At 38.8% G+C, this 23,370-nt stretch overlaps 1 protein-coding gene across 1 annotated transcript in view; it reads right to left on the reverse strand.

Annotated features, from left to right (window-relative positions):
* Positions 1–3,678: 3,678 nt before the first annotated feature.
* Positions 3,679–23,370, reverse strand: part of LOC127658178 (transmembrane protein 65-like) — a 48,974-nt gene continuing 29,282 nt past the window's right edge. Inside the window, exons 6-8 of the mRNA XM_052147324.1 lie at positions 15,826–15,868; positions 10,508–10,613; positions 3,679–8,096 (exon numbers count right to left, since the gene is read on the reverse strand). Coding sequence (XP_052003284.1) covers positions 7,962–8,096; positions 10,508–10,613; positions 15,826–15,868 — 284 coding nt within the window. The 3' untranslated portion in view covers positions 3,679–7,961. The remainder of the gene's footprint in view (positions 8,097–10,507; positions 10,614–15,825; positions 15,869–23,370) is intronic.

A 23,370-nucleotide genomic window follows, 5' to 3' on the forward strand; every position in this document is an offset into this window, starting at 1 on the left:
CAATTTTTGGCCACAACGAAGAACTATCCTGGTATACTGTCCCATATTTTAACAGGTATTTAAGGGTTGACAACTGTCACACATTTGCCAAGACGTCCCGTATTTTGGCCTCAATTAAGACCTATCTTGGCATATTGTCCCATATTTAAGTATGTATTTAAGGGATGCTATAACCACTAGGCTATGCAACAAAACCCCCGAACGTCAGTAAAAGGGTGTTGTAAAATCCTGCATGGGAGGAGGTTTTATTTATTACATATTACCTGGACAGAAACTCAACCTGCAAGAATAGCAATACTTTATGTGGGGTTAATGAGAACGTGGGCATGATTCCACCCACAAACACAGTCAAACTCTCATCTCTGGAATAATAAAGATGCTAATATTCGAATGAGTATCTTTCCAAAAAGCACATAAAGGCATTGTTACGTTCTGCAGTGTATTTCGATTGTGATCTCGTTAATCATCATTAGTTAACGTGACGACACCCCCCTCAAGGAACCAATCCGAACTCGCCTTCTCTGTATAAAACCTGGAAGTGACAAGAGGAAAGAGGCTTGTTTATCTCTCGTATAGGGTAGCATGTCACGTGAGCTACACTACACTACGTAGCATTTGAGTTTGTCTAAACACACCAGGTAAGGAGCGGGTGCTACCCTCTGTATTTATGATGTTTGTTTAGTTAGTGTAGTTTAGGTATTGTTTTCATATTTTTATTTTCTTCGTTAGCTTGACTCCTTTGTCTGGTTTGTCTTTGTCTTACCATTTGTACATATTCTGTAAATAGTTATTTGTTGTTTCACTATTGTGCTGTAATTACGATTGGGTGTATTGCTATGATTTGTTACAAAAATAATTATATTTAGCTGTAACCCATGTCTGTCTCTGCCTGATTCATTCCATCACACAAGTTTCCGGTAACTGAACCCGTTTTCTTTTCATTTAATTCTCTTAATTTAGTTAACCTTTTCACAAATGTTATGTGCTCTTAATTCTCTAGACAGCTAAAAGGAGAACATAACAGGCATCATAAAATGAATCCATATAACTCCAGTGTTATAATCCATATCATCTTTTTCTGATAACCACAACCCACTTATGTACAAAAGTTTTTCAGAGTAAAAGAACAGAATTTAGGCACCAGAGGGAGCTCTCTCTCTTTCTCTCTGATAGACTATCTCACACAAGTTTAAAATCTATGTTATAAATTAGGATCTGGGAATATTTAATTCCTTTGTCAAAATGTAGCCCAACTACCAAAAGATTTACTATCAAATTCAGATCAGTTAAAGGACAACTAAATAATAATAAAAACCCAGTACTTTATAATTTAACATGTTTCATTCAATGTAACTTTTGTTTCATAGTTCTGTCTTTTGGTGTGCTAAATTTCAGATTTTCAGATCTTTAGAACATCTGTGATAAAGGCCAATGAGCTAGTGGATCTGGAGAAAGGTGAGAATGATCTGCTTCTGAAGATCAGTCCAAAATTTACTGTATACCACACAAGCCAGTTATAACCGTAATACCAACCACCTGTCACGAACTGTGAATGTTAAAACATTGCAAATGCAAATTACATACAAAAGGTTGCTGTGTATTATTACAATCCTCAATAACAATGATGGGAGTGGTTATCTACATTGGTGTTAATAAGAAATGGCAACATGATCACACCATGAAATGTTGTTCTGAATCTTTTCCACCCACATTTGGAGAAGGGTAAATCTGCACACAGAGCTCCAAAATGGGGCGGGAGCTCCAAATTGCCAGCAAAGATATAGGGAGCCTCTTAACTAATAGTTTCCCTAACCAACTGCAGAGATGTCGACTCCTTTTGGAGTTAGCGCAACCCCCTTTTGGAGTGACCCCCACCCCTTTTTAGAGAAACCATGCCCTATTTTTGATATTCCACCCCCATTTGGAGATCATCGGCCTGCAGCTAAACCTACTTGCATGTTTGGGCCCAATTTGATGAATTCTGGACAAGCGTCATCATGCAGGGAATATTTCTCCCCCAAAAATCGCGCCTTGCCTTTGACATCACATCCCAGATTCTACAGATTCTGTGCTGTTTTGGTTTCTGTACTGTTATGGTTCGGTTTAGGGATTGGGTTAGGAGTATATAATTTAATTACTACTCGAATGTTGGCAAAAATCGGATGTGCTACTTTGGCCACTCGGAGAGGCAGTTAGGTATTTCATAGATTCTGACATACTTCTCCATAAGCATACTTGTTTTGGCATACTATAGATGAGGGAAGTATGGATATACAGACGCAGTGACTGATTTTAGCAGACAAAACAGTCAACCTCCTGTCACCGATTTTCTTTGTAGACCATGGCTTCGTCAAGAAATCTAGCTAGCACAATTTTGCTAGAAACGATTCCATTTGAACTCATATCTCTGGAAAATGCTGCATTTCAATGTCAATTTAAATTTTGTCAAATGGAAAAGCACTCCAACATCCAAAGTCAACAGTATATTAAAGAAGTCCAAGAGAAAGGAAGGTGATCTATCTGACAACTAATGTAAAATGTTAATGCATTCGTGGGTGCTTCAGGGTAAAGCAGGCTCCTCAGCATATCTGATATAGCATATATTTAAAACTGTCAGCCAAAACAAACCTATGGTATATATAAAAGGGGGCCCACATCTATCTGTAGGAGGACTTCAGTGTCGAGACACAGATGCTCTGTGTTGTCTCCACCAAAACATTGTTCCGCATAACAGGACCCAAGGTCCCAAGTCAAATCGCTCTGTTGTTGAACTCGGTTAACTTCTGCGGGTAATTGCATGAGTTGGAAAGAATCATGCTTGAGAAACAGTCAAAGCTTACATGGTAAATTGGACAGGGCCTGTGTGTTTTACTGGAGAGTCTGAAGCTCTGAAGCTGGAGACGAGAGTGCAGAGATCACATCTCACTGACTGTACAAGCTCCATTACCATCCTGACAAGAGACAGGGGATTTCAGAGACAGATCAATGTTGATCAGTCATACATCTCTTGACTGTACAGTCTAAGCTTTTTGACTCAGAACTACAGGATCAACACACAATTTGTTCAGAATTCTTCAGATTCTAAAGTCCTCATCTGAAGCTGGACACTAGACATTCTGAAGCTAACCATGGCTTCACCTGACTGTAATGAGTTTGCCAAAGAAATAATGTTGCTTGTATCTGACCCCATGACTGTGCAACCAGTAAGCTGCCACTTACGAAAACAAAAATACAATTAACATAATAATGAAATGACTTCCCCCTTTAAAGACAAAATGGACCATTTAATTGATTTGAGGAGCGCAGTTTTCTTTCCTGCGTTGACATATTTGCTATTTAAAAACAGGAAACCGGAGCGGAACATTTCAAAGGGCTTGTCTCTTCTTTAAAAAGGCAATAGCCTTTAGTTTCATCGTAGTTGGAAACCTTAATTTTTACTTGCTGTTGCAAGTCAAAAGTAGGGGGATGGACTCATTTTTAATATACAAAGCATATGTTTGGATAAAAATCAGATAAGCTTCCTAGTGCTCATGGAGTCTTCAAAAACACCTGATTGGCAAACCATTTGAAGGTAATCTGTTACAAAAAAAAAAAGAGGAAAAAGATTCTCTTGAAAGTAATAATAAGTCAAAAAGTTGGGTACACGGAGGCTAAACGCCCCCCAGGGTAAAAGGCACTTTTGATTTTATTTCCTCCGAAAACACTAAATAGCAACAAATACAACCACAGCACTTTCCTAAACACCTGTTTGTTACTATACATTGCAATATTGTATTGACATATGGGGTCATCACATGCAATGTCTAAAGCAACCTGACATACGAACATTGAATAATTTTTATAATGTTACAAGTTTATGTAAATTAAATAATTGTGGGTAAAAGGCCCCTTGCCACTTTTGTTTTTTATTAATTTCAACAAAATTACCTTCCGTATTTTTTTCCCACACTAATTATGTTGCTCCATCAATATTAAATAAAAAGTATATATTTTTTTCATCTTGAAACACTTTCCCACCTGAAAAAATTTCATTGTCTATTACCTTGGCGATGCCAGTTCTTTGGGCATGTACCGGTACCTTATTTTAGATGCTGTACATTGAGTCCCATGTTAATACCATAATCACTCAGTACCATTGTATTAAATTACTGAGGTATTAAAACTACTGTGCCATGGTAACACCAACAGTACATAGTAGACGACTACATTACTCCCAAAGACATCTATTTAAGGTTGCTTTATGCTAAGCAAACTGACATACAGAAAATTTTATATACTATCTACAGATACTGAAAACACCAGCCCTGATTTAGCATGAGCATTGAATAAAAAAATTAAGCAATGCAGAGCTAATACAGATTTAAGCAGAGATAATATTGAATGAAAATACAAGAAATGTATGATTGCAGTGAGTTTATCGTGTGCTGAAGTTGCTTGACTCACTAAATGTCATTTAGTTCAGTAAATGTCAGTGGATTGCGGTTGTTTTTTATATAAAAAGTCGCTTGTTCATAGGTAGCAGAAAAAATATTATTGTAATTTGCAGACATGCAGTGAGAAAATGGAAGCAGACACCAAAGTGAACACTTCAGTCACTTGAATTATTGAGGAATGGTTTTCAATTTTAAGAAAATATCACTTTTTTCTGCTGTTTTCTTGTGCATTCTATATGGAGATGATGCTGATATTTTCAGTGCAACTTAAAGTTCTCATAACAACATGCAAGTAATTTGAACCATAAACTTGAACAATTGTTAAATTGTTTTTAATTTTTTAAAGACATAAATAAATAATTGGATATGCATGCAGGTATAAAATGTCTCCTTCCATGTGTATATTTTTTGTTTCCATTGAAATGCATAGACAAAAGTGTTGTTAAAGTTGTTTAGTGTAATGAAAATAAATACAAACACATCAAAACGCATTAAGGGTTAAATCAGGGGTTGACAAGCGCTCGTGTCCAATTGTTTCATTTGTTCTGAGAGTCAAATATATTGCAAGTTTTACATGGTTACTTCAATTCTACTTCAATTTTATGTAACATACTTCAACAAATGACAACAGAATTTAAATTAAATTCAGTGCAGTGTTAGGTGCAAGCACTACAATGAAATTATTTTTGTAGCCTTTCCTATAAGTGTCCCGTAAATCCGTGTCCCAGGGCAGGTGCTAGCTATATGCAAAGTAGGCAATTGCCTAGGGCCTCCGCAGGGGTGAAACGCTCAGGTTGACTACCAAAACATGAAAACAAACCCAACATCACCCCCACCTCCCGACACCCCCGGTCAGATGGTTTCCAAGGGCCTTGGAGATCGTAGCACCAGGACTGCCATATCCTAACTAGACATGATGCGATAAAGTGATAAGCAACAGGACATTTATTTGGCTGCTTAATTTCTTTGCTGATGCATTGGGAAGGCCCGCCCACAGTTAAATCTCATTGGTCCAAAATCCTGCTCCTTTATATTAAACATTAACTATGTTTTCATTGGCTGTTTCGTCACAGTATATTTGCATTCAGTGTGAGCATACTTCACAGAAATTATTTGTTGCTGGAAACTTTGTGCCGCTGTTGAATGAATTGAATGTTACTTTTAGGATTTAAATGTTTACTTGAATGCTGAAATTGAACGTGCAGTTTTGAACTACAATTACATCAAATTTAAAATTCAAATGAACGTGGCATTTGATATGTAAATTATATTCACCCTTATATTCACCCTTTTTTTTTATGTACAGTAATTTCAAATCAGATGATTGCAACACACTCCAAAAAAGTTGGGACAGTTGAGTGTTTACCACAGTGAAACATCACCATTTCTTCTAATAACACTTATTAATTATTTGGGCACTGAAGACACAAGTTTGTTAAGTTTAGAAAGTGGAATAGTCCCCTATTCATCTATTCTGCAGGTCTTCAGCTGTACAACTGTACGTGGTCTTTGTTGCCATATTGTGCACTTCATAATGCACCACACTTTCTCAATTGGAGATGGTCAAGACTGCAGGCAGGCCAATTTAGCACCCGCACTCTCTGCTTATTCGGCCAGTATGTGGTTTGAAGTTGTCCTGCTGGAAAATTCAGGGATGTCCCTGGATAAGACGGTGCTGCATGGCAGTACATGCTGCTCCAAAATTTGTACATATCTGTCTGAATTAATGGTGCCCTCTTTTGGGGGGGGACCCGATTTGCGAGTGCACTGAAACACCCCTGGCCCATAGAGACACTGGATTTTGGACCTGACACTAATAACAGCTTGGATGGTCCTTTTCATCTTTGGCCCAGATAACAAGATGGCTTTGTTTTTCAAAAACTATTTGAAATGTGGACTCGTCGAACCAAAAAACACAGTTCCACTGTCCATCTAAGATGAGACCGAGCCCAGAGAAGTCAGCAGCACTTCTGGACCGTGTTGATGTAGGGCTTCTGCTTTGCATAGTAAAGTCTAAACTTGCATCTGTGGATGCAGCAGTGAATGGTGTTGACTAGCAAAGGTTTACTAAAGTAATCCCAAACCCATGTTCATGAAATCATTACAGATTTAGGATGTTTTTTTAACACAGTGATGTCTGAGGGATCAGAGATCACATGCATTCAGAAGTGGTTTTCGTCTTGCCTTTACACCGAGCTTTGACTAGATTCCTTGAATCTTTTAACTATATTGTGCACAGTAGAGGGTGAAATGTCCAAAACATTGTTCTCAGGTTGCTGGATTATTTAAGCATCTGTTGGCAAATTGACAAGTCTCGAATTATCCTTGCTCTTGAAGGACTAGGCTGTTATTGGAGGCTCCTTATTCAGTATTATGACATGATTGCCTCACCTGTTTAACATCTCCTGTTTCACAATGCCTTGTTATTTCAACTCTTCAAATGGTTATTAGTCTTAAATCGCCCGTCTCAATGTTTTTGTAGCGTGTCGCAATCATCCAATTTTGAAATTACTGTACATAAAAAAACAATAAAATTCACAAGGAAAAACATCATTTAATGTGTAGCACATTTAATGTGTTGTAATATCTGAAATTTTGCAATCTAAATGATTGTTTTACAAATGTGAATCAGAATTTTTAAGATCTGTGTTATTGAATCTGTTTTTCTTTCTATAGTTCCTTTTGTATGAAACTATATGTATTTATTATTTTTGATTAAAATTGTTCAGTCATTATTGTTAATTTTGTCATAAAGTTCAGCAGTATTTTACATTACTTTCATAGTAATAATTTAAACTATCAGCCGATGAATCATTGTTTCATCATGTTTTTCCACAATAGTTATCATTATAAGCCAAATCCACTCTCGTTTGACCCTCACTTCGTACATTTGAATTTCAAGTTTTATGTAATTCAAGTTCAGAACTGCATATTTAATTTCATGTATACGAACAATCAAAGAATTTAAATCAAAGTCCTAAGATTCGAATTCAGATCCTCGTGGCACAAATATCACTCCACATGTCTGGTTAGGACTGGAAGATTCTGAAATTCTTTCCATTAGTTCATCTTCACACTACACAGGAGAAGCGTCAGCAAAATACAGCACTGCACATACTGTTGTGCACTCTAATCAGTCTTCAGTAAGTATTTAATATTAAAAAGCAGCACTCAGGCCTCCGTGGCTTAAATAATTTTGCATCACTGGTGCATGAATGGGGGTGGTTTAAGTTATGATCTCCTAATAACCCACTTCTACTAGGAGTGACTACATCACAATGAAAAAAACATGAACCACCTACAACAGTGTTCGAGGCAAATATTATGCTTTAGAGCTGTTTGAAATAAATATTTCATTTATGCACCGCTGTGGGTGGTTTCAACACAACTAACAGAATCATTAAAATCTCATGCACCTTAGTTTAATCAGAGTATGTGCTGCAGCCGCTGGCATGAGGAGTCCGACTGGAATTATTTTGTTTTCCTGGCGAGTCAGTCTTTACGTGCGGTGCCCTATACACAGGCTGCTCAAGCACTTTTGGTGTCCTTGGAAGTTGGTTGACCTTCTTTTCCTTCTTTTTTCGCTTTCTCTTCATCGTTTTTGTAGAAAAGTAGTGGGAACATGCCTAGTATGCAGCCAATGCCCACACCGATGGCTTTACCCTGAGAGATCAAAGAAAATTTATTAAATTGGAGCTGGCAATAAACTACAAATAATTATCAAATTGATTACATGATATACATTTTAATAAATTAAACTAATCCAATCAACATATCAATATTTAGTATATTCAGAAAAACATTCTTAAAGAAATGTTCAGGGTTCAATACAAGTTAAGCTCAGTCACATAATGTTGAGTACAACAAAAAACCCTTACATTATTTCTTCTGTTAAAAATGTTGTATTATTAGAACTGTAAAGTTGTTTAAATTGTCATTTTTACAGCCATTTTTGGGTTTGTTGACATTTATAGCATCATGGCAATGAAGATGTAAAACTGGTATTTTAGGTTTTTTTTAAATAAAAAGTATTTTAACGTTTACAGATTGGCCCCCATTCACTTCCACTGTAAGTGTCTCACTGTAACCCAGATTTCTGTTTTTTATTTAAAGAAAAGGAGGGACGAGTTGAACAAAATTATTGTGGTCGTCAATATCATGCCACAAATGCTGTCGATTGAGCTAAACTTGTACTGAACCCTGAACATTCCTTTAAAACCAGATATTATATTAGATCTTGTTTCAATTAAAATGTAAAAAAATTAAATAAAAAAATTAAAAAATAGCAATGTTTATGCTTAGAACAAGAAAAAAAACATTTTCAATGGCTTAAGAAAAATAAACTTAATTCAAATTGAATATATATAAATATATTCCTTTGAATTAGTTGATTTTCTTACCCCATTGTCATTTTTTTTTTGCTGTAAGCATAAACCTAACAAATGTTTTTTCTTCTTTAAAAATATATAAATGAAGCTGGCAACTTATTGCAATTTAGTGTGTTTCATATGAAAGTTGCTAATGACTGTCTAGTACTACCACAGAACAATTTTCCTACAGGGAACTACATGTCCCTGTAGATTTTATTGTTTCCTATGAGGCAGCATTGCAGTATTGACAGTATTTGTGAAAGATGAAAATGTGTCTTTTTATTAGTCTAACTAATCTAACTTTATTTACATAGCATTTTAACCCTCCAAAAAATAAATAAATAAAAGTGAAGAATTAATTCTGGTGGGAAGCACTATGTCAAATTATGTTTAGCCTAACATGTAACAGTGACCTTTTCTAGCATCCTGACAGACATCGGGACAAAAAAAGGCCTTTAATTCGATTTTCACAGTTCAGTGGGTTTGTCATGTTAGCCTGTTCCACTCTAATAAATGTGGTTAAGCATGGAGATATTTCATTTTACAGTGAGAGCTGCTAATATCTAGCATATCAGAGTGCTAAATAACATTAATCTCTGCAGACCAAACTAATTATATTCTGTGTTTTCGAATGACAAGAACTCACTTAAGAAAACGCCTTATATTTTAGGTCATCCATTGTTTATATAATTTGTACCATCCCATTTTACTACTTTTAAAAAACATTCCTACCTCATCGGCACACCTGTACATAGCCAACTCTATCTACTGTTTGTATTTATTGCTCTGTTAAAGTGTTTGTGTTTATTGCTACTGTAGCAGGCATGGTGTTAAGTATTTGTCCTGTTAGGGGGACACAAACATGCATTAAAAACAACAAGACTAAGTGCAAAGGAATTGAACAGAAGATGCGTTTATTGGCCCATTAACACACAGAAGCTTATCCTGCCTCCAGATTCATCTGATTGGACAACTGTTGTAAAGCCGACATTGACCAAATGTTGAACTATTTTTAACATGCATCTTAAAAATGCAGTGCACATGGTACGCAACCTATCAAATCCAGCTAGACGCAGTGCAATGACCAACAGACACCCATCTGCCGCATGTGTACATAGACCAACAATTATAAAACAGTGGCAATGGTTTGAAAGAATGCATTCTATGTGAACGGCCCCTAAAATTATCTGCACCATGGCTCCACTTTGTAGAAAAATACCACGTAGTAGAAAAAAGTGACTATAAAATAACTTTTACTTTTTAGTCCTCTGAGGTTTAAAAAGAAGCAGCAATGATTGCCTGTTTATGCTCAATTGTGTGAAATGGGATCTTTGTTCAATCCCCTAAAAATTTGTATAAGAGAAATTACTGTATATTTTCTGAAAACAGAAATGTTCATAAAAGGTAAAAGCATTCAGTAAAAAAAAGCAGAAAGTTTGGCAGATGCTTTGAGAGGCACTTTGTCGCTGTAGACAGATCCAAAAAAAGAACAGCTTATCTCACAATACAGGCCACCAAACACTAAATGTATGTTACTGATTCGAAAGTGATGGTCTTGTAAATACAATAACAGAGGAAAAATGTCCTCTTCCTTAGCAGTCCTCTGTTGCAACACTCAAGTGTCTAATTTCATAGATAAGATTTGTCTGTTTGTCATCGGCTCAAAACAATGTGCTCCAAGGAAAGTATGAAATAACTACTCACAATGTGAGAACTAACTCTGGTCTGCCACATATCTACTTGCTTAGGACTTAGATCAGGAATCTGCATCCCCAGCCTACAGGCCAAAACTTCCACATAACCTGCAAGACTGAAACACACAAACACATATGTATACAAACTATTTTTTATGTCAGAGACAAAACTTGGCCTGTTTTACAGATGAAAGTACTTCATTACTGAAAGACAGAAACACATCACTGCATGACAGAATCAAACAGATGACACTTTCTCTTCATGGAAACCATTCATTAATGGTAACACTTTACAATAATGTTCCATTTGTTAACATTAGTTAATGCATTAGGTATCATGAACTAACAATAAACAATATATATGTTACATAATTTATTAATATTTTTAATGTAGTTAATAAAAATAAAATGTCATGTTAGTTCATAGTGCATTAACTAATGTTAACAAATACAACTTTTGATATAAAAATGTATTGGTATACATTGAAATTAACATGAACTTAAGAAAGATTAATAAATGCTTAATATATTGTTCATTGTTAGTTCATGTTAACTAGTTTTGGTAACTAATGTTAACAAATGGAACCTTATTGTAAAGTGTTATCCAAATAACTTATTAAAGCAGCATTGGAACATGTGGTCAATGAAACTAAATTGATTCACACCAAGCTAATAAAAATCACACTTAATTAAAAAATAAAAATAACCACAGTTTATCAGCATCAACCTTATCAACACAAGTCCGACCATCACAAAATAGAATTTTCCTAATCAGTATTTTGTAATTACAAAACGGTATTTAAAACAAAATATGTTTAATTAAAAGCAATGTATCTTGCTTTCTTTTTTCAGAGAAATTTTACAAATAATTTTTTAAAAGTAATTAAAAAATAATAAATGTAAATACAATTAATAAAATAATAAGAAGAAAAAGAATGCAATTTTTTTACTCTACAAATGTATTTTTTTTTAACAATATATATAGATAGATAGATACGACAAACAGACAGACAGACAGACACACACACACATCTTTTTAGGCCTTGAAATCCCAAATGTAAAATTATTTTGGAACATTTTTGCTTTTAAAGTAAGTGTAACTTGTTTTAGGGACGTTTAGATTACTTCACATTTCATTGTGTGGGCCCTGAACTCTACCCCAGAGAGCTTTAAGCTCCCATACCCTCACTCATCATGTCAATATAGAGGAATAATTGCACTCAGGTGCAGCTGTGATTGGAAATAAACAAGTCCTGCAGTAAACAGCACATTGAGGAGGCGAGGGGCTCCTGGATCAATAATATTTCTCAGTCGATTCTGTACTCAGGAGGAACTGGGCAGTTTGGCTGAGATGAGGTGTTTCTTTCGATGCAAACCCCACTGAGCACCAGTCAGTGGAGTGGAGATGCATTAGCAGATAATGATGAAAAATTGTTACTGAAATGGAAAGAGAAAGATCTTTGAGCTCCTAACAAATCTTCAGATCCAATCCAACCTGTTTAGTGCTGGAGATGAGATGCTTGGGTTGGATATCATGTCTCATCTGAACCTTTTACATAGTTAAATTAGTTATTTCAAATTTATGTTAAATACTTTTTTAATAAAAATTATTTTAAAGAGCAATCCATTGTGTCTCCCTCCTTGATAAAAGGGAGTTCGTCCAGGATTTGAACCTGGGGTGAAATCAACAAGGGTGTTTTAATATGGATATTAAAGATCGTAGGAGAATCAGCTTATTACCATCTACACAATTAATTCTGATTATTCCTTACAAATAGCACAAGTTCATTCCAGCCCTTCAAAGGAATAGAACAGCTGCCTCTGAGATAGACATGTACAGCAGGAAACTGATCTTAGCAGTAAGCCCTACTACTACCAAGTGCCAATTTATTGACACCAAAACCAAAAGGAAATGTGTTCCTTTAAAATGTTATGCTGGATATAATTTAGTTTTATAATTAGAATGATCAAATAGGTCATTATTACAGTGATTTGCTTTAAAACTAAAAACAATCCACACCATGAAGTTTCCTCTCCCTTTAATGAGAAAGCTGGGGGAAATCTTATTTTGATGTTATATTGATGAACAGAAAAGTGCAACAACGTGATGAGTAAAGAGTACTGCTACAGAAATCAACCTCTTATCTGTGTCTGTTTATATATTTATACAAGATATACCTTGCCGCGCAGCATGGGTGTGCATTATTGAGTAAATTATTCAACTTCTCCCACGGTTACCCTGTTCAGGGTTTTATCTCAAAACGTATTCTGTTTTAGAACTAGTAACATAGGCTTGTGCTGGTTTTAAGCACTTACTGGAGTAGCAAGGTTGTGTTTGTGTGTGTGTGTGTGTGTGTGTGTGTGTGTGTGTGTGTGTGTGTGTGTGTGTGTGTGTGTGTGTGTGACAAACCGGCAAACAACCTCCTACCTCCTCGTGGTGCCGGATGGGCAACGCTGTCGTGGACAGTGCTGTGGGGGGAGGTTCAATTCTAATTGGCCTTTCCTCCTCATGGCGTTTGGCCTCTGGAAGCATGCGAGGGGCTAGTAATCCCTCCACTTTTTCAATTAACTACCACTAAACTATGATGTAAAATATGTGTTAAGCTTGTGCAGGAGGCCCCAGGGGGACAGGCCTCTATGACGTCTCCTAGCCAAACCCCATTTGGCGGAACCAGGAGCCTGAATTCTTACCCTCGGGGCTCCTCCAGAAACAACAAAAAACACTTTGGGTGGCCACATGGAATGATAGAACGCTCACTGCGGAGGAGAGGCTGCCACTCATCTGTCGGGAGCTGGACTGGTATCGCCTGGATCACTGTGGTATTCAGGTGGTCCGGTGGACCGGTTCTGGCTCCTGCCACCATGAGGGGTGGTCAGTTCTGTATTCTGGGCAGGAGACTGCCAAACAACAGAGAGTGGCTCTTCTTTTGAACAAAAGAATGAAGGGGGCGTGGAAGCGTGACGGTGAGGTATGGGAAGCTGTAATCAACCAGAGGCGAGGAGTGGTGGTCATGGTTACTTATGAACCCACTGAAGACGAACATCCGTGGAGGGATGCAGGTAAGGCAGATGAGTCAGATGCTTTCTATGACCTCCTGTCACAGGTGCTAGCTAAAGTGGCCCCTTGGGATAGTCATCATGTTGGAGGAAGAAGTCACCCCCTGTGAGTGGTTGGCTGATGTGCCATCTGTTAAAGAAGTACTGAAAGCGATCCAGAGTCTGAGACCGGGAAAGGCACCGGGCAGAGATGATCTCCCAGGTGAATTGCTGCAGGACTGCCCTTTCCTGAAATCGCATTGGGGATCTGCAAGTCTCTCCTCACCGTGCCTAGCGAGGCGATATTAAATAATCCTTGCCAGGACCTTTCCCGGCACACTGAGGAGTGAGATGTCCCTGTTGTTGTTACAGTCTGTGCTGTCCCCCTTCTTATAGAGGCACACTGAGGCGTGAGATGCCCCTGAAGTTGTTACAGTCTGTACGGTCCCCCTTCTTAAAGAGGCACACTGAGGCGTGAGATGCCCCTGAAGTTGTTACAGTCTGTGCGGTCCCCCTTCTTAAAGAGTCACACTGAGGAGTGAGATGCCCCTTAAGTTGTTACAGTCTGTGCGGTCCCCCTTCTTAAAGAGTCACACTGAGGAGTGAGATGCCCCTGTAGTTGTTACAGTCTGTGCGGTCCCCCTTCTTAAAGAGGCACACTGAGGAGCGGACCGCACAGACTGCTACAGGGGCATCTCACTCCTCAGTGTGCCGGGAAAGGTCCTTGCAAGGATTATTCAATATTGCCTCGCTAGGCACGATGAGGAGAGGCTTGCGGATCCCCAATGCGGTTTCAGGAAAGGGCGGTCCTGCACAGATGCCATATTTTCTGTCCATCTGCTACAGCAGAGGTGTAGGGAATTCCAAAAAGACCTACATATCTGCTTTATTGACCTGGGATCTGGGTTGTTATTCATGCTTTCGGAGTCCCTGACCCTCTGCTCACGATCATTAAGGACCTTCATGATGGTGAGCGGGCCTGGGTAAAACTACGTGGCTGGGAGTCAGAGCCATTCCCTGTATACCTTGGGTTGCGACAGGGATGTCCTCTTGCTCCCACATTATTTAACATCTATTTTGACCACGTAGTTTGTGAAGCCTTAAATAGCTGTACCAGAGGAATTTCCATCTGGTACAGATACAATGGGAGGCTGATCGATGCCCAGGTGCGGTCAAGGGATGCCTCCCTGTCGCTCAACCATGTTATGTATGCCGATGATCTGATAATTGCTGCTCACTCAGGAGGAGTTGGGGGTGCTTCTGCTGAACCTGGAGCTTGCCACTAAGAGGTGGGGCCTTACCATCAGCCCCACCAAAACTAAGCACCTGCCTGGGTACTTTGTGCCATCGGAAACTCCACCCCCCTAGCTTCCAATTGATGATAAAGCAGTTGTGGAGAGACTGGAGAGTTTCCCATACTTGGGCAGTGTGCTCAAGACCGGCTCCGGTTTAGCATCGTAGATCTCACTCCGAATCAGTCGAGCGACATTATCTTTTCATCGGTTGTGTCACGCTATGTGGAAGCTACCTGGTCTGTCACTCCGCACGAAGCTTCAGGTTTTCTCGGCCACGGTCATTCCCTCCCTTCTCTATGCTTGCGAAATGTGGACCCCGTTAATGGAACATCTTCGCCAGTTAGAAACATTTAGGCTAGTCTGCCTACGATCCATACTGGGTTTAACCAGGCTGGATTGTATGAGGAGCTCACAAATCCTTGAAAGATGTGGACAAAGTCCCATCAGTGAGCTTGGATGCCCAGCCACCGCATGCCTAAACAGCTTTTGTTCGGCCAGTTTGAGGGGGCTAAACAGGCACAGAGGGGATGGAGAGGAGATGGAGTGATGTGGTCAAATCAAAATATCTCCCAAGTCAATCGAGTTTGAGACGGCATAAGGGTGTTTAAATGATGAGAATTATAATTTTTGGGTGAACTATTCCTTTAATTCTCAATATTTGCTTCCCTAAGCTCTCTTCTTCAACACTAAGCCTGTAACTTTAAAAATGCATAAAATGCTTACTCATCATTCCTAATGGAACATCTAAAAAAAGATCATTCTTGAGCAAAAGAATACTGGATCTTTAGCTGCTGAGATTTAAGATGAAGAAAGCCCTTTGTTATAATAACCTCACAATTATTCTTAACTTCAGAGCTCATACTGGGACACTTCTGTTGTGAGGATGAATTTGTGAGTTGTGAAGTCACAAAGTGAGCAGAGAGGTTGTATGTAATAATTTCTGAAGTTAGATACACCAGACCCTTTATTTTAATAAAGAAAGCACATGAGCTCTTACCCGAGTCCAGCCAAGTCCGATACAAGGTTTCCTAGAGCAGCAGCTGCAAAAATATCAGAGACAAGAAGATACAAATATGGTTAGTCAATTCCTTAGGTGCAGAACCAACCAAATTACACTATTTGGCCAAAAGTGGAAGCTGTTTGGGAGGACCAACTCCATATCAATGCCATCTGTGTTGAAGTAAAACACACAAATGTGGGTGATCACATTAGAAAAAGGACACACTATTCATTCAGAAATACGATACAAGCAGTTTGCATTATGTATGTCTACAATAAGACAGAAATCTTTACAGATTTGTGTGGCAAAAGTACTCCATCACAGAAAACTGGATGTTCAACATGTTCTTAAATACATTTTTATTAAGGGCTGCTGTGGTATGCTGAGGTTGATCATGGCCCCAGACTGGGTAATTGGGTAATCTTGGGATGTAGGAATGAGCTAGCCAATCAACAGATATTGATCTAAATGTTAAAGTGTCATGGAGCCTGTGGAGTCTTTCAGACAAGCAGCGCCTTTACACACCTTTCTGTGTCAAAATATATGAACTTGCTGTGACAATATAGAAGGGAGGAGAAAGGGTGTCTGGTACCGTAATGAAATAAAGCAGGATGACAAAATGCCTTTGCAATAATGCCATACAGCAGGTTGATGTCAAGAGTATTTGAGTAATATCCCACTAATATTTTAATGTCAGCTTGGCCCTACAATGTAATGTTGCTAGGAGTGTTGATAGGATGTTTCTGGATCCCCTGAAGTTTGCCTATCGAGCGAACAGGTCAGTGGATGATGCAGTCAATATGGGACTGCATTACATACTTCAAAATCTAGACAGACCTGGGACTTATGCAAGGATACAATTTTTTTTACTTCAGTTCGACTTTTAACATCAACCACACTCTCCAATGGGCTAAATTAACCCAGCTATCCGTTCCTGCCTCTATCTGTCAGTGTATAACCAGCTTTCTGACAGACAGGCAGCAGCTAGTGAGAATGGGGAAATTCACCACCAGCACATGTACAATCAGCACTGGTGCCCCCCAGGGATATGTGCTCTCCCCACTACACTTCTGCATGTACACAAATGACTGCACCGCCAAGGACCCCTCTATTAAGCTCCTGAAGATAGCATATGACACTACAGTCATCGGCCGATGAGTCTGCATACAGAAGTGAAGTTGAACAGCTGGCCACCTGGCTCAGTCAAAACAAACTAGAGCTGAACACCCTCAAAACATGATAGTGGACTTAAGTGAACACCCCAACATTGACCCCACTCACCATTCTGAACAGCACTGTGGCAGCAGTGGAGTCATTCAGGATCCTGGGCACTACCATCTCACAGGACCTGAAGTGGAAGATCCACGTAAACTCAATTTTGAAAAAGGCCCAGCAGAGGTTATACTTCCTTTGCCAGCTGAGGAAGTTCTACATCCCACAGGCCCTGCTGAAACTGTTCTTCTCTTCAGTCATTGAGTTTGTCCTCTGCACTTCTATAACTGTCTGGTTTGGTTCAGCTACCAAGTCAGACATCAGAAGACTTCAAAGTATAGTTCGGACTCTTGAGAGGATTATTGGCGCTCCCCTACCCACCCCTGCTAGAACTGTACACATCCAGAGTGATGAAAAGGGCTGGTAAAATCACTCTTGACCCCATTCATCCAGCACACTTCCTTTTCGAACTGTTAGCTATAGAGCACTGAGCACCAGAACAGCCAATTCCCTCAGGCAATCCACCTCATGAACAGTTAAAACTGCCACAAATACATTTATTTTGTCAATACAGCCATGTGCAATTTTTAATCCATCTGTTCCTAATTTTACCCATTTTTCATTTATATTCTTTAACATATGCTACATTTTCTTCAATGCATTACATCACTTCCACATAACTGTATATCTGTATATGAAATATTTGAACAACATTATTGCTCTATTATAAAACGGTTAGTTCCAATCCTTGATTCTGATTGGTCAATAGCTGTGCTTTATTCACGATAAAACACGGCTATGACCGCTTCACCCAACGGTTCTATTTATCACTGCGCCCTTAGCAACACCCTTAGCAACCACACGTATCAACATAAACATAGAAAAAAACGTAAGAATTAAAAAGGCTAAAATGTTTCAAGTAAATTTTGATTTACTAGGTGGCATGACGATGGATAAGTGGTTTGAGGAACAATTTGTAGAGACTTCTACAAATATGAGCCGTCATGCTGAAGTGCTGAAATGTAACATTGATACATTCGAGAAGACTCGTTATGAAAAAAAATACCGTGCAGCAAACCCAATGGGCAGTGAAATGCTTCGGTGACTGGTGTAGTGAAAAGGGTTGCAGCATTGATTTTAAACAAATCACCAAGAGGGAACTCAATGCACTTCTCCGTGAATTCTACGGAACTGTCAGAAGCTCCAAAAGGCAAAAAATATGGGATCAGTAGCTATGTAGCGTTACGTGCGGGTCTGAACAGATTCCTGAATGATCCACCTTTGAGTTTGTCCTGGTGTCTGATGAGAGACAGCGAATTCACCTCATCTAATAATGTTTTCATTGGAGTCGTAAAGACAATGAGAAGAGAGGGTCGTGATAAAACGGAGCATCACACACCGATTTCTACTAAAGATTTCAGCACCATAAATCTGTCCGATGCGCTTAATCCTAACACACCTGAAGGACTCGTAAACAAAGTCTGGTTTGACGTGCAGTTACACTTCGGACGTAGAGGAAAAGAGGGGAACCGAGAACTCACTCCAGACTCATTCCGCAACGGTTTGTTGTTTTTATTTGAGCTTTCATGCATATTACATATTGGAACGTTGTTGTTCACGGTCAGGGACTATTTTTTTTCTAGCGGAAGGAATGCTTTTATTGATTTAACTTCATGAAATTTCCACTAATACATTTTTTTTTCTTTAATATTGTGTGGTAACCGTTTTATAAAAGCAATAAGGTACTCGAGGCAAGTGCTGTATTGTGAATAAGTAACGCCCTTCAGCCGTTACTTATTCACCATACAGCACAGCCTCTCATACCTTATTGCTTACTTATATATTTCTCTTTTTTCATCTGTTATATCTTTAAGATTTTTATGTCACGTTAGGTATATATGTTTAAATGTATCTGTTTGTATGTACATACGGTTGCATTTGCACTGGAAGCTTCTGTCACCATGACAAATTCCTTGTGTGTGTAAGCATCCATGGCATTCTGATTCTGATTCTAAATATGAGCAACAATGATTGTAATAGTGATACTTGCCTTAGTAGGGACAACTAATATTTGAAATCATGTTTAATAAAAAATTATTACATTTGGCACACTGATAGGGGTGGGTATGAATAGTACCCATAGCAAATCTGGTCTCTAGGACAAAATACATAGCACTACCACCAGTTCAAAACTTACCTTTCCTCTGCGGATATCTTTTGAACAGTTCAAAGCAATTATTTTTGCATCTGATTACTCTGCTCCTGATGATTCCAATGGACCCCTTACATTAAAACTCCACCCATTACAGTGGCTGCCACCTTAGATTATGACATTTGCAGTTTAAACACACATCCTATCACATCCTTTAAACTTGGTCTGATTTACCCAAACAATTGCTCAAAATAATCTCCAGAATGAACTGCACAGATCTGACTTCACTTCAGTAGGATTTTTACAACTGTTGAAGAGTTACGGCATCTTGAATTTAACAAGGTCAATGTGAAATAGGTTTTAGGGCTAGATCTCGGCAGCACTTTTGAGTTCTGGTCTCCATTCACTTGCATTGTGAGGACCTGCAGAGCTAAAATATTTTTAAACAAATCTTAATTTGTGTTCTGCACAAGAAAGTTAGTCATACACATCTGGAATGATATGAGGGTGAGTAAAGGATGAGAGAATTTTCATTTTTGAGTGAACTATCCCTTTAAGGCTGGATATCAAGTAGAATCTCTTTCAGCATAATCTATCAACTCTATGGCTTTCCAAAGAGATTCACATATGTTCAGACTGCATCAATCCCTGTTCCTCCAACACACAGAGAATAGGAAGACAGGGAGAGACAGAATTGATTGGTCCCTCTCAGCTCTAGCACTTATTCTTATAAGCTGGGATGCTTGAAATAGCTCTGCAGTGAAGTATGGACTGAAACTTCTCACAAGGTACTGTATTCCACAGTGCATATCTCTCACACGCTGCCCCAGATGCAAAGAAAAAGTTTAAAAAAAGTGGATGAATCTATCACAAAGGCTATACCTAGCTCATGAAAGTATAAGTTCTTAAAGGTACAGCCTGCATCAAAAATAGCATAGTATTTACATTGGTTATATTCATTAACATTAGTTAACTAAATTCGTTAACTCACAATAAACAAAAGCACACAAAACTATAATTCCGAAGTCTAATCAATTATTCCATGAGACTCACGATTGTTATAAAAGCATATGCTAAGGTTTGGTGAGAAACAAACTGAAATCGAATTAATTATTTAGTGAAAATGTTGACATACTGTTGCTCCACTCTGCGTATTCATGAGACTGCATGTCGTGAGATGGCGTGTTCAAGCGAAAACTAATTTTGTTTATCTAAAAACAGGTCCGCCACAGCGATATTAACAATAGAACACAACACAGCTACAAACAAACCAGAGAACTGAACTTACTAAATATGTCTGATGAGTAGATGCATTTCTATGCCCAGCCTTATTTGTTTGAAACAAAGTCCTCAACCAAACAGAGATAGAGGAGGCGGGAATTTATTTTCTCCATTCTGAACCCGTGAGTATTTGTGACAGACCTTCGACTGAAGAGAGCGATACCTCAGCGAAAACATTCAGGTGTGACATTCTTGTCAAAAATCAAGTCATTTTTAACCGGCTAGTGAAATGCTGGCTTCAATATAATGTTATGAGAAAGTTTTTGGACCGGTGCCAGTTCACAGCGATGCTTAAAATTGAAACAAAGCAATCAACGGAATGTACTGTCGCTCATCACGGCTGGTTAGGACAAAAACTCAGATAAACATAGAAAATATACATTTTATCACATGTCGTTTGCCGTCAGGTTAGGACACTCGATATTAAAGTCATGATATTAAAACTGATGCAACCTATTTTAAGTCTAGTGAGATTGTTCTAGTTTAAATCACTATGGAGGAAGTCAAACCTTTAAAACATTAGACACCCCGGACATGCTAAACAAGACTGAGGTGGAGCAGAGCAACACTATATGCCAAAATAAAGTTTATTTTACAATAGTAACAGTTATTTGTGATATTTTGATCAAATTTGATTGTTTCATATTAAATAATGTGTTTTGAATTTTTTAGAGGTGAAATTAGTTGTAAATATTCAAATTATAAAATTACAGCTGAAGAAGAAATTCAATATTTAAAAATTCAATATAGAATTCAGTATTCTAAAGTTCAAAATGAAGAAATTGGGATCTTACAGAGAGGTCAAGCATCCGGGTTCCCAAGGAAAAGTAGAGGGTTTCGGAGAAGTCTAACAGAGTATTTTGGCCAATCACAGAGCTCAGCAAGTAAAGACACTGACTACCACACCTGGAGTCACAAGTTTGAATCCAGGGCATGCTAAGTGACTCCAGTCAGGCTTCCTAGGCAACCAATTGGCCCGGTTGCTAGGGTGGGTAGTCATGTTGGGTTAACCTCCTCATGGTCGCTATAATATGGCTCTCGCTCTCTGCTCTCTGTGGGGCTTGTGGTGAGTTGTGCCTGGATGCCGCGGAGAATAGCGTGAAGCCTCCACGTGCACTATGTTTCCACGGTAACATGCTCAACAAGCCACGTGATAAGATGTGCGGATTAACGCCTCAGACACGGAGGCAACTGAGATTCATCCTCCTCCTCCCGGATTGAGGCAAGTCACTACACCACCACAAGGACTTAGAACGCATTGGGAATTGGGCATTCCAAATTGTGATATGGCCTTGCACAAAATGAATTGACCCTTTCAGAAAGCAATGCGTGAGTGAGTACTATTAGAATAATCATAGTAAAAGGAGCGCTGATGTTTGTGATGGAAACTCTAAACCAGGGGTGCCCAATACGTCGATCGTGATCTACCAGTCGATCGCAAAGGCAATGCTGGTAGATCGCACAAAATGTAAATGTACTTTCGTAAAATTTTAATACAAATAAATATAATGTCTTTCCTTCTTTTAGTTTCTGTCTGACTTGCACTTGACGAGTAAATATTGACCAGGCGAGGTTTTGTTTATTCAGTTGCCATGACAATTAGGTTCACGCATACGCGCCTTCCAAGGACTTCTGAGAACAGAGCTCGAAATTGCGATGCTACTGCCCGAATAGGCAAAACTGTCTGATTCCATTCAGTGCAAGTCATCAGAATAAGGTAAATGCCCTGGCTATTGTAATCTATTGTGCTGTAGGTGTTTTGGGTTTAGTTTTAAAACTGAATGATATCAACATTGAACATTATTATATATTTTTTTATTAAGTAGAAGATGAATTCCATGTAGGGATACATGCAGTCCCAACAAGCATTTTCTTATTTTAAATGAAACTGTGTTTTTTTTGTTGGTAGATATTATTGAGTTGGTCATGTAAAAGTAGATCATCACACAAAAAAGTGTGGGCACCCCTGATCTAAACTCTAGGAGACATGTGAGATTACTGGATCTTTTTCTCAGTTGCAATATTTTAGAAACAGGGCACTTAAGCAAAAGTGTTTATTTGCTCTCTGTATAATCACTGCAAGGAAAATAAAACATTTAAAATATTAAAGAGATCTTAGGTGTGATTATTCTGTCTTAAAGGAATGCTTCTTAAATGCATCTTACAGGATCACACTTGTAACGAACCCCGCTCCTTCAGTTCAACCCATTCGCTCGAGTTCCCGTACTCGTTCTGTTTCCTCGAGCTTTCATGCCCGCTCCCGATCGCCAGAGTATTAGACACTTCCGCACTCGCCTCTTTCAGCCTCTCATTGCACACACCTGCTTTAGTCCCCATCACCTGTCATTCGTGTCACCTGCACCTCTGTTTGTTTCACTATAACTACCACGGCACATTCATTTCTCTGGTGTTGGTTATCGTATAGTTTACCCCTGCACTTTGCCAGCACACTAGTGTTCCCCTAGTTCCCCTGTGATTCTACTCATTAGTTTTCGTGCTATTCTTATCCTGATTATCCGGCTACGACTTCCCGCTTTCCTCGACTATTCTATTTGTAGATTTGCCCCTTTACTATATCCTGATTCCCCGGCTCCGACCCTACGCGCCCATTGACCACTCTTCTTCTGGATTTGCCCTATTGTTCGTTTGCCTGCTCTTTCTAATAAAAAGCAGTTTTCTACAACATTGTGACTGTCTCTTCTTGTGCGGGTCACAGAATAACCAACCCCACCGAAGGCAGTCACAATGGAAGCCGCCGAGGATTTCCGCAGCTCACTAGAGCGGATGTGCACGGCGCTTTCTGCCCAAGGATCCACCATTGGCAACCACGACCGAGCGCTCACGGCTCAGGGACAGCAAATTCAGGAGATTCTGCAGATGGTACATACTATTTCCGA

This window comes from Xyrauchen texanus, chromosome 17, assembly GCF_025860055.1.
Source record: "Xyrauchen texanus isolate HMW12.3.18 chromosome 17, RBS_HiC_50CHRs, whole genome shotgun sequence".
Taxonomy (NCBI): Eukaryota; Metazoa; Chordata; class Actinopteri; order Cypriniformes; family Catostomidae; genus Xyrauchen; species Xyrauchen texanus.